This window comes from Hordeum vulgare, chromosome 2H (genome assembly GCF_904849725.1).
Source record: "Hordeum vulgare subsp. vulgare chromosome 2H, MorexV3_pseudomolecules_assembly, whole genome shotgun sequence".
Taxonomy (NCBI): domain Eukaryota; kingdom Viridiplantae; phylum Streptophyta; class Magnoliopsida; order Poales; family Poaceae; genus Hordeum; species Hordeum vulgare.
In genome coordinates, this window is record NC_058519.1 from 532,864,027 (window position 1) to 532,878,821 (window position 14,795).

Below are 14,795 nucleotides of genomic sequence, written 5' to 3' on the forward strand. Positions count from 1 at the left end.
TAGGTGATTGGACCAACACTCATGAGGAGCACTGGCCCGGGTTGTTGATTAAATTCCTCGGGGTAGCTATTCCCTATGCAGGTTATTAGGTGATTAGCAAATAAAACCAATGTTGGGTCCTGCCGGACAAGCCTTAGCACTACGCGATTTATCGAGGGGGTCCCCATAACAACCCCGAACGTGTTAGGAGCGATCATTATGGAATCAAACACCGGTAGCCGGTAACTAAGGCGGCAATAACGGAACAAAGCACCCGACAAAAGGCTAGGTGTCCCGTCATTTACCAAGTATATAGGTGCAATAATTAAATAACAGAATTTAAGATAATGATATCAAGCTCATGTTATCACATGAGTCAAAGCACTTGCATCTAGCAACGCTAACATTAGTAGCTGAGCAAAGCCTACTTAGCCATACAAGTTTTGCTAGGAAGGGGTACAGTGTTTGGGCTCATGGCATATGAAGAGGCAATTTAATTTCAGTGGTAGGCAGCGAGCAATATGACATGGAAACAAAACTAGCATAACAAGCCTAGAGATGGAATCAAGGTCATATCATCTTGCTTGTGATGTCCTCAGCTTGGAATGGTTCTGGTTCATCCTGCACGTACTCTCCTGATCCACGTATTCGTCCTCCGATCCTGGTGCTACCCAACATAAGAATAACAACCAATGAACAGCAACACCACAAGATGCGACAATCACATGATGCATGAGATGAAAAATGAGCATGCATCGCTATTTCTATCACTAGCACAAGCAAAAGAAACTACTACAAGTTTCTGGACAGAACTGTACACTAAGATATTTTTACATGCACGAGGATGGCATGAACAGATGCGGCTCGTGAAAACAATGCAAAACCATATAAAGAACATTGCAAACGGAGCTACGGATCAACGGGAATCAACGAAACAAGATATGAAGCTCTACGTGGAAGAATCAACACCACACCCACAATTGGCACAAATCTGGTATTCCCAGGTTGCCAAGACATATAACAACCCAACATGAATGGATTGGACCAAGTAAGAACACCACAACATCAACTAATCACCCACAATCATCAAAATGACTATACTACACAATCTGCCATAATCTGCATCTTAGCTCTTTGGGAGCTACATGCAACATAGCTACAGACCTCCAAATATGTCAAATAATATATATGGCTGTAGCTAACCAAGAACACTACCAACACCAGCAAGAATCACAGCAAAAGGAATTAAACTCTAGAAGATACAAGGGCACAAACTTTCCCAAAACCATCAGGTCTCAGGGACTTAGTGAAAATTCCTGCACCTGACTTTATGTCTTTGTTCTGAAGCTTTTTGACAGCAATCAAAACACAACCTACTGGACTCCAAATGAGATGAAATTTGACAGGGAGCTTCACAAACATATCAGGTCCAAAATCCTAGCACTGAACTAAGGCTAGTTCACAACACAATGACCAACACATCCTCATCTACAGGAGAAGAAAATGTTTCCAGATTCTCAGACTTTGTGAAATTCCAGATTTCACTAAGCTGGACTTTTTCAGCCACATGCCCACGTTGTCTAGGCATAGTTTGCACACAAATAACACCAAGTGATAAATGACACCACTATGGTGTAGAGCAAAACTCCTACTACTATCACCTAGCACCAATTATAACAACAAAGGAAAGATAAAAGCAAAATGCCATGGCCACCTATGGTTGGCACAAGGTCAGCAACAGCAAGGAGAACGTATATTTTCAGCAAAAAAAACAAGAAAAACAACAAGGAGGGCTTCCTGGGATTCGAACCCAGTACCCACTGGTGCAACAAACTTCCCTTACCACTCTGCTACTATCTACTTGTCGACAGAACAGAGGCTTCACGCAAGGTAAGCCATACCTATGCGCTACTGAGCCCAAAATAGAATTAAAACACAAAAAGGGGGTTGGCGCCTGCGGGACTCGAACCCTGCACCTCAGGTAAACACACACAGACACAAACTACTACGCTACTATACGGTTTCTGACAGAGGAGAGAACTGAATCAGGAAAACCCGTGCCTACAGTCTTCTTTGCACAAGCACGCACGCCGGCGACAGAGAGGCCGCTGGGCACGCTTGCCGCTGCTGCTGCTGCATCACGGCAGGATAACTACCAGCACAAACAAGAGCTGCGCCTGCTTTGCACGTCATCTACCGGTACTACCACGCGATCTACTGCTGCTGCAACGCTACTGCACACCGCAACTCTACGATATCTTCTGCATCCACAAACTGACAGAGAAGGAACGCGAGCAACTCGTCGGATCCATGCCGATCTAGGGGATAGAAGAGAGGGGAGGTGCAACCTCACCTTGGGGAGGAAGTAGGGAGGCCGATCTGAAGGAGGAGGCCGGCCGGAGAGGAAGAAGAAGCCGAAGACGTCGCTGACGTGGAACCGAAGCAGAGGATGAAGAACACCGGGAACTCGTCGTTGACGAGGTCGAGGCCGTCGGAGCAGTCGTTCCCTGGGGCTCCTAGCGTCGGGAATGGAGCGCGGGCACCTTCCCCGAGCCCCCGGACATGGTCGCCGGCGACGCTCGACGGAGATGGCGGGGGTAGACGCGGCGGGGCTGCTCTCACCTCACTGCTAACCCTACAGAGACCTTACCTGGCAGAGGAGAGGGGGAGAGAGATGGGGAAAGGAAGGTGGCGGCGGCGACCGAGGGGGAAAGAGAAACCCTAGGCCGAGGGGAGGCACGGACGCCAACAATATATGAGAGGGACCTCGACGTTTGTGCACGACGTCAACTCTCTCTCTCTGCCTGCTACTGACGGAAAGAACAGAGGGGGCGGACGGCGTCAAGAAGAAGGAGGGAGGCGCCGTGGGGCTGGGCTCCTGGCGCGAGGGAGGGATACTCGGCCGCCAGGGAGGGAGGAGGCCCATCCTGAGCGCCACATAAGAGAGAAGAAAACCCTGGGGTTTTCCTTTTAACAGGAATTACGAGAGAAGGAATAAAAGCACAAGGAAAACTATAAGAGAAAAAAAAGCTAGCGCATCCGTGGGCATGACAAATCATGAACTAATTGAATAAAATGCAACATGAATATATGGAGCAAATTAATAATTACAAAACAACCATTGTTGGACCTATTTTATATTTATTTGCACCTCTTGCACCCCTCCTTAAAACAACATCTTTTCTTCACAAATCCTCCACATATAAGAGCTAAAACAGGAACATTTTAAAATAGAAAAGGAAGAAGTGATTCTTGACATAGGAGGAATAGAGAGAGGGGTGAAGATGATTTGAAACCTAAGCATACACATGTTATCCTACCAGGACAAGCAACCTAGTAGAGTTGCACCACACCACACATATGTCCACAAGAACACAAACACCACATGAAGCATAAGACCACAACATCATCACCACCACACTTGCAATCAAAAAATCTCAAAGAAACATGGAAGATATGATATGACATGCATGCATGCAAGGAAGAAAATACAAGGGACATCACATGAAGTCATGGCACAAATGATATCATCATATCCATGACAAGGTGGACCCACATGAGATAGGTTCCAAATATGGAAGGGTTACATCTGGGGCACTACATCCCCCCTTCAGCCAACCCCCTTGGGGCTCCTTGAGCCTCAAGGCAAGGCCCCTCCCCTCCCACCTATATATACAGAGGTATTAGGGCTGATTTGAGATAACTTTTCCACGGCAGCCCGACCACATACCTCCACGGTTTTTCCTCTAGATCGCGTTTCTGCGGAGCTCGGACGGAGCCCTGCTGAGATTAGATCACCACCAACCTCCGAAGCGCCGTTACACTGCCGGAGAACTCATCTACCTCTCCGTCTCTCTTGCTGGATCAAGAAGGCCCAGATCATCATCGAGCTGTACGTGTGCTGAACGCGGAGGTGCCGTCCGTTCGGCACTAGATTGGAGCGGATCGTGGGACGGGTCGCGGGACGGTTCGTGGGACGGTTCACGGGGCAGGTCGAGGGACGTGAGGACGTTTCACTACATCAACCACGTTTATTAACGCTTCTGTTGTGTGATCTACAAGGGTACGTAGATCTGAAATCCCCCTCGTAGATGGACATCACCATGATAGGTCTTCGTGCGCGTAGGAAATTTTTTGTTTCCCATGCGACGTTCCCCAACAAAACATGAACCATATCTCATCTTCCTTTTGTTGGCTTGTTGATCATGTAACTTGTGAACATATATAAGTTAGTAGGATTTGATGTAAAAAAGCACGATGGTACTATTAATTTCCATCTACATAGGACCGAAGGTCCCAGGTTCGATCCCTCTTGCGGTCAATGTTTTTCCGATCCAAGTCTGGTGCGCGGGGACGTGGCCTAGTCCTAAGCGGATCATTGATGGACATTCGTGCCACAAAATATGTTCAACACGATCGGGCAAAGGAAGACATCTCAAAATCATACATCCGAGCGTGCAGACGAAAAAAAGTAGCGGTGAGCAGGCAGAAGCACTCTGTGCTTAATTATCAGGTAGAGATTTATAATATGGTCACTTGGTGAGCCTTTGGCCTTTCGTGATGTGATTATGTGTTATCAGCTAATCAACCTATATTTATGTGAAAAATATTTCGCGTCAATGGCTGCATGTACCATATTAATGATACGATATTAACGATATTAAATGACGAGGCTTATTATTTTAGATGGGGCGAGGGTGGTGAGATTGGTACGTTTTTATAGGTCGATTGCCGCTCGATTTTAAAAAATCATTGGCTCGGTCAAAATCTTAAGCCAAATCCAAAATTAAATAAAAGAGTTTCAAAATTAGGGAACCGAGTAAATTAATATAATTGAATGGGAGTGCTTGAGAAATTGTTAAAACCCACACAAAATTGGGTGACCCAATTCAAAATTGAATACCTCAATCAGTTGACATATCTTAAAATTAGGAAACATAATTTATAATATAAAGAAATGAATGAGAGAGCTTTGAGAAAATATTGATTTGGTCAAAATTGAGTGAGTCAGTTCTAATTGAAAACCTCAATCGAATGTGTTTTTAAAACTAGGGACTTAGTGTTATAGAGCATAAAGGCTATGATGACGACATGGCTACCTTGGATACGATAAAAAATATTGTATACTTGCATTTTTGTTAGATGATTTTTGTAAGATTTATGCAATAATTTATTTATGTTATTTGAAAGAAAAATGTTTCATCTATTTTTATTTCATGCCTAAATGCAGAATTATGGAACGATTGAACGGACCACGTGTGAAGATAAAGGAATAGAAAATGATTAAGCGTTGTTGTTCAGAAAGTTCTCTCATCTCAACGGAAATGATTATTTGTTGTTTAAAAAGTCCTCTTACTTCATTTTTTGCCCAAGAGAAGATAGAGACCAAGCTCCCAAGGTTCTGGACTCAGATTCAGACTATACACACATACATGTCTCAAAACGCCAACAACTTTTACACCGGGACTCCGAATTGGACGATTCTCTTTATTTTTGGAAATTTGATTTCATGCACTTTCCAACGCAATTGGGTCCACCTTAAAATTTGTTCTGAGTGCGGAGATATAGCCAAAATGGTGCAACGGTCCTACAAAATCCAAATAAAAAGGCCTTGTATCACCTCCATTTGTTCCCATAGGGGTTGTACAATCTAGGATTAGTTTTTGAATGCCTTGGGACGTCCTTCTACCCCCTTTGGCGCCGCCCATTATTCATATATAAGTAGATCAATCCTCTAGCTTTTTTCTTGAGATTTGTTTAGTTAATAGTTAGGCATTGCAACTTTATATACTTTATTTGTGTCCAACGATTAGACTAAGACCGCTTTTGGATCCCCACTTTTATCAATACTTCATATATATCCGCAATATTCAGATTGCTTTATCATATTCTTGCTTGTTCTTTGATTGCTTGCAGGAATAGACCTTCGCGGTCAGGCTAATCGTGTTTCCGGCATCGTTGGTAACCTCCGCAGAATGGTTTAGCGATTACTAAGACGCAACGTTGTGCATGTTTGTAATCGGATCGTGGAAGTCATCTCTCCTAAATCGTAGTTATCATCTCATCAAAAGATAGAGATTCTCACCTCTATCAGGCTACGCCAATTAGTTTGGCTCGGAGGAAGTATATAAATAGAATGGTATTGCTAATTTCCATGACCTTTTATGAGCTATCACGAAAATGGTGGTACTGATGCGATCCAATCCAAGAAACGAGGTACATGCGAGCACAATACACACTGATCACGATGATAAGATGATTGACAACACAAGTAGTTATGCGATCATTCGTCTTGTTACAGTTGGCATATAGAATTTAAATGCAAAGTTTCATCTAGATCGATCTTTGAGAGCGTACGGGGCATTTCTTTCACTATGCTGCATGTCACATTGCTTTCTTCCTGGCCTCCTTGGCACGCCCCTTGTCACGAATGCCGAGGGACACACCAAGGACATACTTGTCGACGATGGGCTCGGGGACGATGGTGATGAGGAACCACACGAGGGCATGTGCCCAGTAGGGCGTGCAGCGGGGCTCGTACCCGATGTAGCGCACGGCGGCGCGGGCATACGTCTCCGGAGACGGCGCGAACAGGGACGCGTGCCTGATCGAGGCCATCTTCGTCGCCACGTACCAGGGTGCCTACACAAATCACACAGATTCTTCTTCATTGAGTTGCGACTGAGTTGATGCCAACTGCTTCCCTGATTTACATACCTTGGACCAAAAAGAGGAAGCTATAGGACATTAATTTTTGAAGTGGCACTGGTTAAGTGCTCACACTGTATCCACATGTCATGATTTCTGGTTTCTTGTTGAAACCCCCGTGTCACTATTATCCCCATCAGTATCTATCTAACTAGTGCACACTGTACGGTGCAAGTACAAGTGTACAATAATTGAACTAATTCGTGTAAGCATGAGAAAAATCATGTTTTAAGTGGGAGGCCCATCGAAAATGTACCTTTTTTGCGGGTTTTTTTTGCAGGAAATACATACATATAATAAGTGGAGTGTCAAATGGTAGAAGTGTCAATCTACCGGTCATATTTTTGAAAGGGTTGCCTACCACGAAATATACAAAAACATCACGATGACACATGTAAATGCGTTTCCAGATTTACGGGGATAACTGAAATTTAGTACAACAACCCACTATCCACTCCATGCTAGAGAATACGAAAGGGCTACATGAGACCAACATATATGAAAACAAGGCAGGCGGCAGGAATATAAAAGATCAAACAAAAAGAGACGTTAAGAAGAAGATTTTCTTTTGAGTGGTTAGTGAAATGCATCAACCTATAAAAGTGATATTATTTGGTACCTGACATTGCACATCGATGCCTTTGTTCCTGTACTCAACATATAGGCTCCGGGAGAATTGATCGACATATCTGATAGACCGAAGCACGATTATTGCCGGTTCTCAAAAAGGTTAAGTTTAGACAAACATGAAACAAAATAAAAAAAGGTTAAGTTTAGGCTTGAGACGTGGGTGTGCAACTTCTTGTGAGACCAGCCCCCAACCTCTCGTATAATTATTTAGGGAAACCAGTGGCATACACAAAGAAAAGAGAAATGGACCATCGTTTGTAACAATCCAAAGGTGTGCGGATGCATTTGTGTTGTAAATGATGTAGCTGCTTTGGTACCAATGCAAAAAAATGAAACACGGTGTGTTACCCCTGCGACAAGGGTTTGTGGATTTGAACAAGGTCAATTGACGATAGTGTCCTTCAAATAAATTTTATATTCAAATCAAGAGTAAATTTTACACTAAATGACCTTATATGTGCAAAGTGCCAATGATACTTGATTTTAGAATTGGCCCATCTTCTTACCTCCTAAGATGTGCCTTATTTCATATTTTCTATCTAACCCATTTTCTCGTCTTCACACTTCAGGCCCACTTGTCGGGTCCCATACAACAACTAACTCAGACAACACATTGACATTGATGTCACATTACGCATATTGATTTTTCCTACATTTCATGATGGCAATTGGTTACCAGAACTATATTAAACCTAAGATGAGAAAAAAATTAAGTAGTGCATGTTTACTAGAAATCGGGTGATACTTGTTCAAAAGAACATAAAATTGCAATCTATGACGCATATATTGTGATTTCATTTTTGAATTCCAAATTTGAACACATGTGGTTCTTTACAAATACCCCTTTATATGTTCATCATCTCAAATTTAGTTTAAATACAAAATCGAAATTAAAAAATGGGTAAATTCTAGTATGCTTTTACATATGATTATACAACAATTTGGAGCTAAAAATGGTGATATTATTTTAGTTACAAAAAAATCATGTATTCTTTTCCAATATCTTTCACGTAGCCTCCAACATTGGATAAAATATGAAAATTGTATAAAATATGGCATAATACACACCAACATTGTATGAAAATTTAAATTGGGTAAACATCGACACTCGGATTAATGATGTGACACTCGTAGCCACTGAAAACATATCAAACAAATCTGATGAAATATGCTACTGATTCAAAATAAAATGTGAGTCCCTAATTCTGTGAATTATGTCAAAATTATACGGTAATAAGGTAGCTAAAAAAAAGCCTGGGACGACGTGGGGAGCCTTTTAACGGACCGAGAGGAGTACTCACGCCTTGGTGGCAGCGTAGACGGCGTAGAGCGGGTCGGACGGCAGCATGGTGGCAGCGCCGGACCCGATGTTCACCACGGCGCCCCGCTTGCGCTGCACCATGCCAGGGAGCACGGCGTGCGTCATCCGCGTGAGGGCCTCGACGTTGAGGCGTACCAGGTTCCTCGTGAGCTCCTCATCAACCTCATGGAAGTAGCGCGCGTACGGGTAGCAGTGGCCGGCGTTGTTGACGAGCACGCCGACGTCGAGGCCTCGGATGGACTCCGCGAGCGTGGCCACGTTGGCGGCGAGCCCGTCAGCCGCGAAGTCGAGGACAAAGGTGCGCACCCCGGCGCCGGGGTGCCTAGCCCTGAGCTCTTTCGAGACTGCGGCGAGCTTGTCCGGGCTGCGGCCGACGAGGACGACTCCGAGCCCCGCGGCGGCGAGCTCGAAGGCGAGCGCGCGTCCGATGCCGTCGGTGGGGCCCGTGATGACGGCCCAGGCGCCGTAGCGGCGGCGCAGCGGCTTGGCGGGGCGGAGGAAGGCCGCGTAGAGCCACATCGCAAGGCGCACCGCGGCGCGCGACGCGACGAGGAGGCCCACCGCCGCGAGCGCCTGCGCCCACGCGGGCTGCGCGCTTGCCCCGGCCATGCAACGGGAAGGAAGCTGGCGCGCGCGTCGACGCAGCGGTGAGACGGTTGGGCAGTAGGAAGGTGTAGCTCGAGCTGGACGATGATGCGATCGACGGCGATGCATATATAGCCCCAGGGCCGGGGAGAGGATGACAGTTGGCTGCCTGCTGAGGAGTTTCGCGGGGTCGGGGCGCCACATGGAGTATTTTTTGGTTGCTAGGAGTATTAACTGATGGAGTCTTCTCCGGATGGCGAACAGGAGAAGGGCGCTAGTGCCGCGGTAGAAAGCAGCTGTGCTGGTTAAAAACCTCTGCTTCTCTCGTGCTCGGAGTAGTTCACTACTTCCCCCGTTCACAAACGTAAAATGTTTTGGATAATACTCCTATATACAGACCATAACAAGTGAATAATCACGCTCAAAACGTGTCTATATACATTAGAACATCTTATATCTATGAACCGGAGGGAGCACTAAAATGGTTATATTTTGGTCATGTGTAAATAAACTTTTGACCACCTATGTTGTTTTCAAATATATTGCAAACTTGAAGATCACAATAAAGATTTGTCTTAAGAGTATTTTCAGAGTATTGTATTTGTTGGTCTTCATACATATACCCCAACAGAAACTAGTGGTTAAATCTATTTATTATTTTGAGACCATGTTAATGTCGAAACTCACTTTTTTTTTCTAGTAGTGGAGGAAGTAGCTCTTTACTAAGTATTATTCCCCATGGGTTTCTCTTAGTTGAGTTGTTCTTTATTGAAGAAACATAATAGCATGACAAGTTATAATTGAAAGATAATTTAAGATGAAGGTCTGTTAAAAATAAAATGAAGGTATGTTGAAAATAAAATGAAGGTACAGAAAATAAAGTTGTAGAAACTTTCTGTAAAAGAAATCACAGAATTTTGTGTCACATCGCACGAATATTTATAGGAAATTAGAAATACTGAAACTAGAAAACATAACCGTTTGAATGCATTACATGAATTTGTGGACCATATACTTTTCATCGCGGAGAAGATGAAGGGCAGAGTCTTGGACTTCTCAAAGGAAATGACAATGTGCTGCAATCTGAACCAAAAACTGGAACCCTAGGAGATGAATGACGAATACATGAGAGATTTCAGAGGCAATCCCAGGAAAACAACAGTTCGGTCACAAACCTATAGCAAATAATGTAGGCTATGATAGCCAGGTGACCAAGTTTGAGGCTTGGGAGATCATGGCTTGGCGCAAAGTTGCTAAAAATTACCGTTGTCAAAGAAACACCATGTATGTTACTTACACGTTCATACGACCGAGAATATTTTGTAAATAAATGCCAATCCTAAGAAACTACCGTGAACAACTTAAAAGAAAGAAGTACCGTAAAAGCCGCCTGTTCCGACAATCCATACAAGTGGTACTCGTGGAATGGAGTACTTGCATCCGAGGTCAAATCCTCCTGGTGAACAATAAAATCAGGAAAAATAGTGAAAACACTTGGAATTTTTTTTTGGTAACCTTTGACAAATGTTTTAAGTGCTTTATCATGAATAAACATTCGTGGAAGTCATGGTAAAAAAAACTGATACTCCAAAAATGATAATTTTCAAAACATTTTGAAGTACTATTTTCTTTTGTGACTTTTACAAATGTCATTTCTTGATGAAGATTTTCTAGCATAGAGAACATCTGGCAAAGGTTAAAAAAAGAAGTTTATTTTTTTTGTTGATTTTACCGTTCACCCAAGCTCGGAAGCAAAAGACCACTTACATAATAGGTAGAAAATGCATGAGCATGCTCGCAGTAGTTTTTTTCCTTTTTTAAACACAGTACAGACACATGCGCTCAAATACACACACATACACTCACCTCTATGAACACACATACGCAGAACCGGTCCATACATATTTGGGGCCCTCGGGCGAGAAAAAAAATGGGGCCCTTGTGGCTTTTTTTTTTAGAATATATTGTATTTCGAGAGCAATTTAGGACATATCATAGATTAATGGTCTTTGAACTAAAACCACAACAGGTCTTGTTATTTTTCCTAACACTCCTGGAAGAAAAGTCATCAATAGCCACATCAGTATTTATTTTTTTCTTTTATTTTTTCGGATCTAAGGAAGAAATATCGTAGAACGTATGATGTGCTGCTACCTGGCGGGGCCAGGGCGGGCGCCCCGTTGCCCCGGCCTATGGGTCGGCCCTGCACATACGCACACCCTACACCTATGAGGACCTCTAAGAGACTGAGTCGACATATCACTTTGAAAATTTATGAAGTCAACGTAGATACATCATCGTTCACGGAAACATCTTCTTTCATTGAATACGCATCGTAAAAAATTCTAAAATAAATACGAGCATCAAGATTTAAACCATGATAAACTGAGGATATCGCAACCCCTCTAACCATTCAACCAGAAGTTAGTTTCCATGGAAATAGTTTCTTAGTTCGAGGTGTGACGGGAGTGGGCATGCAATGCATGCAGGCTGTGTGAGCGTTGGAAGTTGACAGGCTCAACAAATAAATTGGGTGGTCAAAATCTCACGGATGGCCAGCATAATACTTGATTCCCCTGCTTTGGACCACACGAATGATGCACCATGCACTTTGCATGTTGAGATTCTGTGTGGAGGAATGAAGCTCGATCGTGTTTACAGTTGTTAGGACCAGAGGTGACACTCCTTTTTTTTTGGCAATAAGGGCATCTCCAATACAAACCCTAAAATAATCCGTAAATGTCTGAATCAGCTGTATGGACTTATTTTGTCATTTGATACGGATTCATTTTCGTTCATGGACGCGTCCACGCGTTCGTTTTCGTGTAAACCGGAAGCAAAGATGAACCTATAAGATCATAAGCTTAAGGTAACTATAATTTTTTGCAAGTACTTAGAACATTTGTCAAGCACTTTGTATGCATTCGTTTTGAGCTCTCCAAAAATAGAGCATGTATAAATAAAGGAAAATACATGACACATATGACAAAATAATAACAGACTACGATGACCATGCATCTAGCCTATTAATGTGCCGTTATCCATATCGGTTGAAGATAGTCCGTGCAGTCGTCTCCTACTGGTTGCACCCAATAAATAAAAGCTCTCTGGACTCCGCAGGCGTGAGTAACAACTACGTACCGATCCAATCTGTAGCTCTGTAGATGACCTGCAAAAAGTTGATGAAGTTCTTCATGTTAAATATCATATCATTTATGTAGTTTCATATAGCCCAAAGCATTACACATATTCCTATTCGAATGTGCCTAGGTGTGTTTATGTCCATTACATTAAACCACGTTCCAAATAACGTGTTCATACCAAGTGGAGGTTTTGTATTGAAAGCTATATGAATAGTATGTCATAAAAGTCTAGCCAGTGGACATTCGAGAAAGAGGTGTTTAATAGTCTCATTGTGATCTAGAACTACCCAACCATCTTCGTTTAACCAAGTTATCTTTCGTCAGGATCACTCCTTTGTGAACAAATCACATGAAGATCTTGATCTTAAGCGGTACTTTTATTTTCCAAATGTGTGAAGAAGTTGGTATTGGTCCAACATTAATAAGGTCTAAATACATTGATTTCACGGAGAAACTACCGCTTGTAGTTAGCTTCTAAGGAATAGTGTCTGATTGGTCAGAAAGTTGAACTTCCATCAACCTATGAACCAAATGGAGCCACACATTCCATCGTTCTCCTATCAGAGACCTCCTAAACTAAATATTAAGAGGGACTGTGTGCAATATTGTAGCAACATAAGCTTACTTTCGTTGCACAATATTGTATAAAGCCGGGTATTGTGTAGCGAGAGATGTCTCCTCTAACCACGTGTCTTCCCAAAACCTGGTTGTGTTACCGTTCACAATGTGAAACTTCACTCTCTGTAAAAAAAGCTTCTTTTGTTCTCATTAAGACTTTCCAGAATGGTGAGTCTGAAGGTTTCACTATAACCTGAGCAAAAGTCTTCGATTGTAGGTACTTATTACACAAAATTTGTACCCACGTATCTTCCATCTCCATAGATAGTCTGTAGAGCCATTTGCTCAACAAGCATCTATTTTTAATTTGTAAATTTTCTATCCCTAACCCATCATGATCTTTAGGTGTGCATATAATATCCCATTTAGCAAGTCTATACTTCGTCTTACTATTGTCGTTTGTCAGAAGAATCGAGATCGATAGAAGTCTAATCTTTTCCATACCCCTACTGGCACTTCGAAGAATGATAACAAAAATATCGGGAAGCTTGTCAACACTGAGTTTATCAACACTAGCCGATTTCCATAACACATAAACTTGCCTTTCCATCAACTTAGTCTTTTTTCAAACCGATCTTCTATGCACTTCCATTCCTTATTGGAGAGTTTGCGATGATGAATAGGGATACCCAAATAACTAAATGGTAGAGAACCCATCTCACAACTGAATAGTTGTCTGTAAGCATCGTGTTCTACCTTGGCTTGTCCAAAGCAAACCAGTTCGCTCTTCTTGAAATTGATCTTGAGTCCCGATAGTTCTTCAAAGAGAGAGAGAGTACCAACTTCATATTTCTGGCTTTAGCGAGGTCATGTTCCATGAAAATAATTGTAGATGGACACTCCTTCACCGACAAGATGCGGAACCAGTCCTTCAACCAGGTCGTTCTCTTTAGCTCGCCCTATGAGAACACTCAACATATCAACCACTATGTTGAATAAGATTAGGGACATTGAATCTCCCTGTCTTAAACCTTTATTAGTTTGAAAATAATGACCTATGTCATCATTCATCTTAATCCCAACACCACCTTTCTGAATGAAGGAATCTACCTGGTTCCTCGAGGCTTCATTGAATCCCTTCATACATAAGGCTTGTTGGAGAAAAGGCCATTTGACCTTGTCATAAGCCTTTTCAAAATCCACCTTAAAGATGACTCCATCGAGTTTCTTGGAGTGAATTTCCTGAAGTGTTTCATGTAATACCACCACCCCTTCTAGGATGTGTCTACCGAGCATGAAAGCCGTCTTAGTGTGTTGTATAACTGAATGAGCTATCTGCGTCAATATTTTTGTTGCAAACTTAGTAAAGATTTTAAAACTCACATTGAGCAAACATATCGGTCTGAATTGCTCAATGAGTATGCCCCTCTTTCTTTGGTATAACAAATCGGAGATATTTTCACTTCCCGGCTTGTGCACCAACTAGGGATGCATATGAAAATTTTAGTATGAGTACCAAGATAAACATGGTACTCGAATTTTTTTAAATGAGTATCAAGATATTTTTTGATGAGTGGTTTCACCACATGCCAAGCTTGATCCTCAATAAATAGGAGACAACCTCGTGTGCATCACGTGTCGATTCTAGGAATTGAATTCGGGTCATTGGGCTGCACAACCGCATGCCCAACCAGTAAGCCAAGGCTCTTTTTGTTGCATGCCATTAGTTTGGCGGAAGGACATGTTTTCTTTCTTCATTTTTTCCTGATGTTCTTGTTTGGCGGAAAGTGATTTTTTTCACGGTCATATTGTTTGGCCGAAGGATGTGTTACTATGGTCATGAAGTTCTACACTTTGGAATAGAAACAATT

The 14,795-nt window shown here is 42.7% G+C and overlaps 1 protein-coding gene across 1 annotated transcript; it reads right to left on the reverse strand.

Annotated features, from left to right (window-relative positions):
* Positions 1–6,182: 6,182 nt before the first annotated feature.
* On the reverse strand, positions 6,183–9,247 carry LOC123430447 (very-long-chain 3-oxoacyl-CoA reductase 1-like). Its single transcript, XM_045114319.1, has 3 exons — positions 8,619–9,247; positions 7,307–7,376; positions 6,183–6,621 (listed from the first exon to the last, which is right to left on the reverse strand). The coding sequence occupies exons 1-3, from the start codon at positions 9,245–9,247 to the stop codon at positions 6,364–6,366; spliced, it is 957 nt and encodes a 318-aa protein (XP_044970254.1). The 3' UTR covers positions 6,183–6,363.
* Positions 9,248–14,795: the final 5,548 nt, after the last annotated feature.

What these genes read in the sequence shown, in the direction of transcription:
- LOC123430447 (XM_045114319.1), bottom strand. Translation starts at nt 9,247, where the DNA reads ATGGCCGGGGCAAGCGCGCAGCCCGCGTGGGCGCAGGCGCTCGCGGCG. An exon ending in GTCTACGCTGCCACCAAGGC is followed by an intron (nt 7,377 to 8,618) that starts GTGAGTACTCCT and finishes TCGGTCTATCAG; the next exon opens with ATATGTCGATCAATTCTCCC. An exon ending in GCATCGATGTGCAATGTCAG is followed by an intron (nt 6,622 to 7,306) that starts GTACCAAATAAT and finishes TGATTTGTGTAG; the next exon opens with GCACCCTGGTACGTGGCGAC.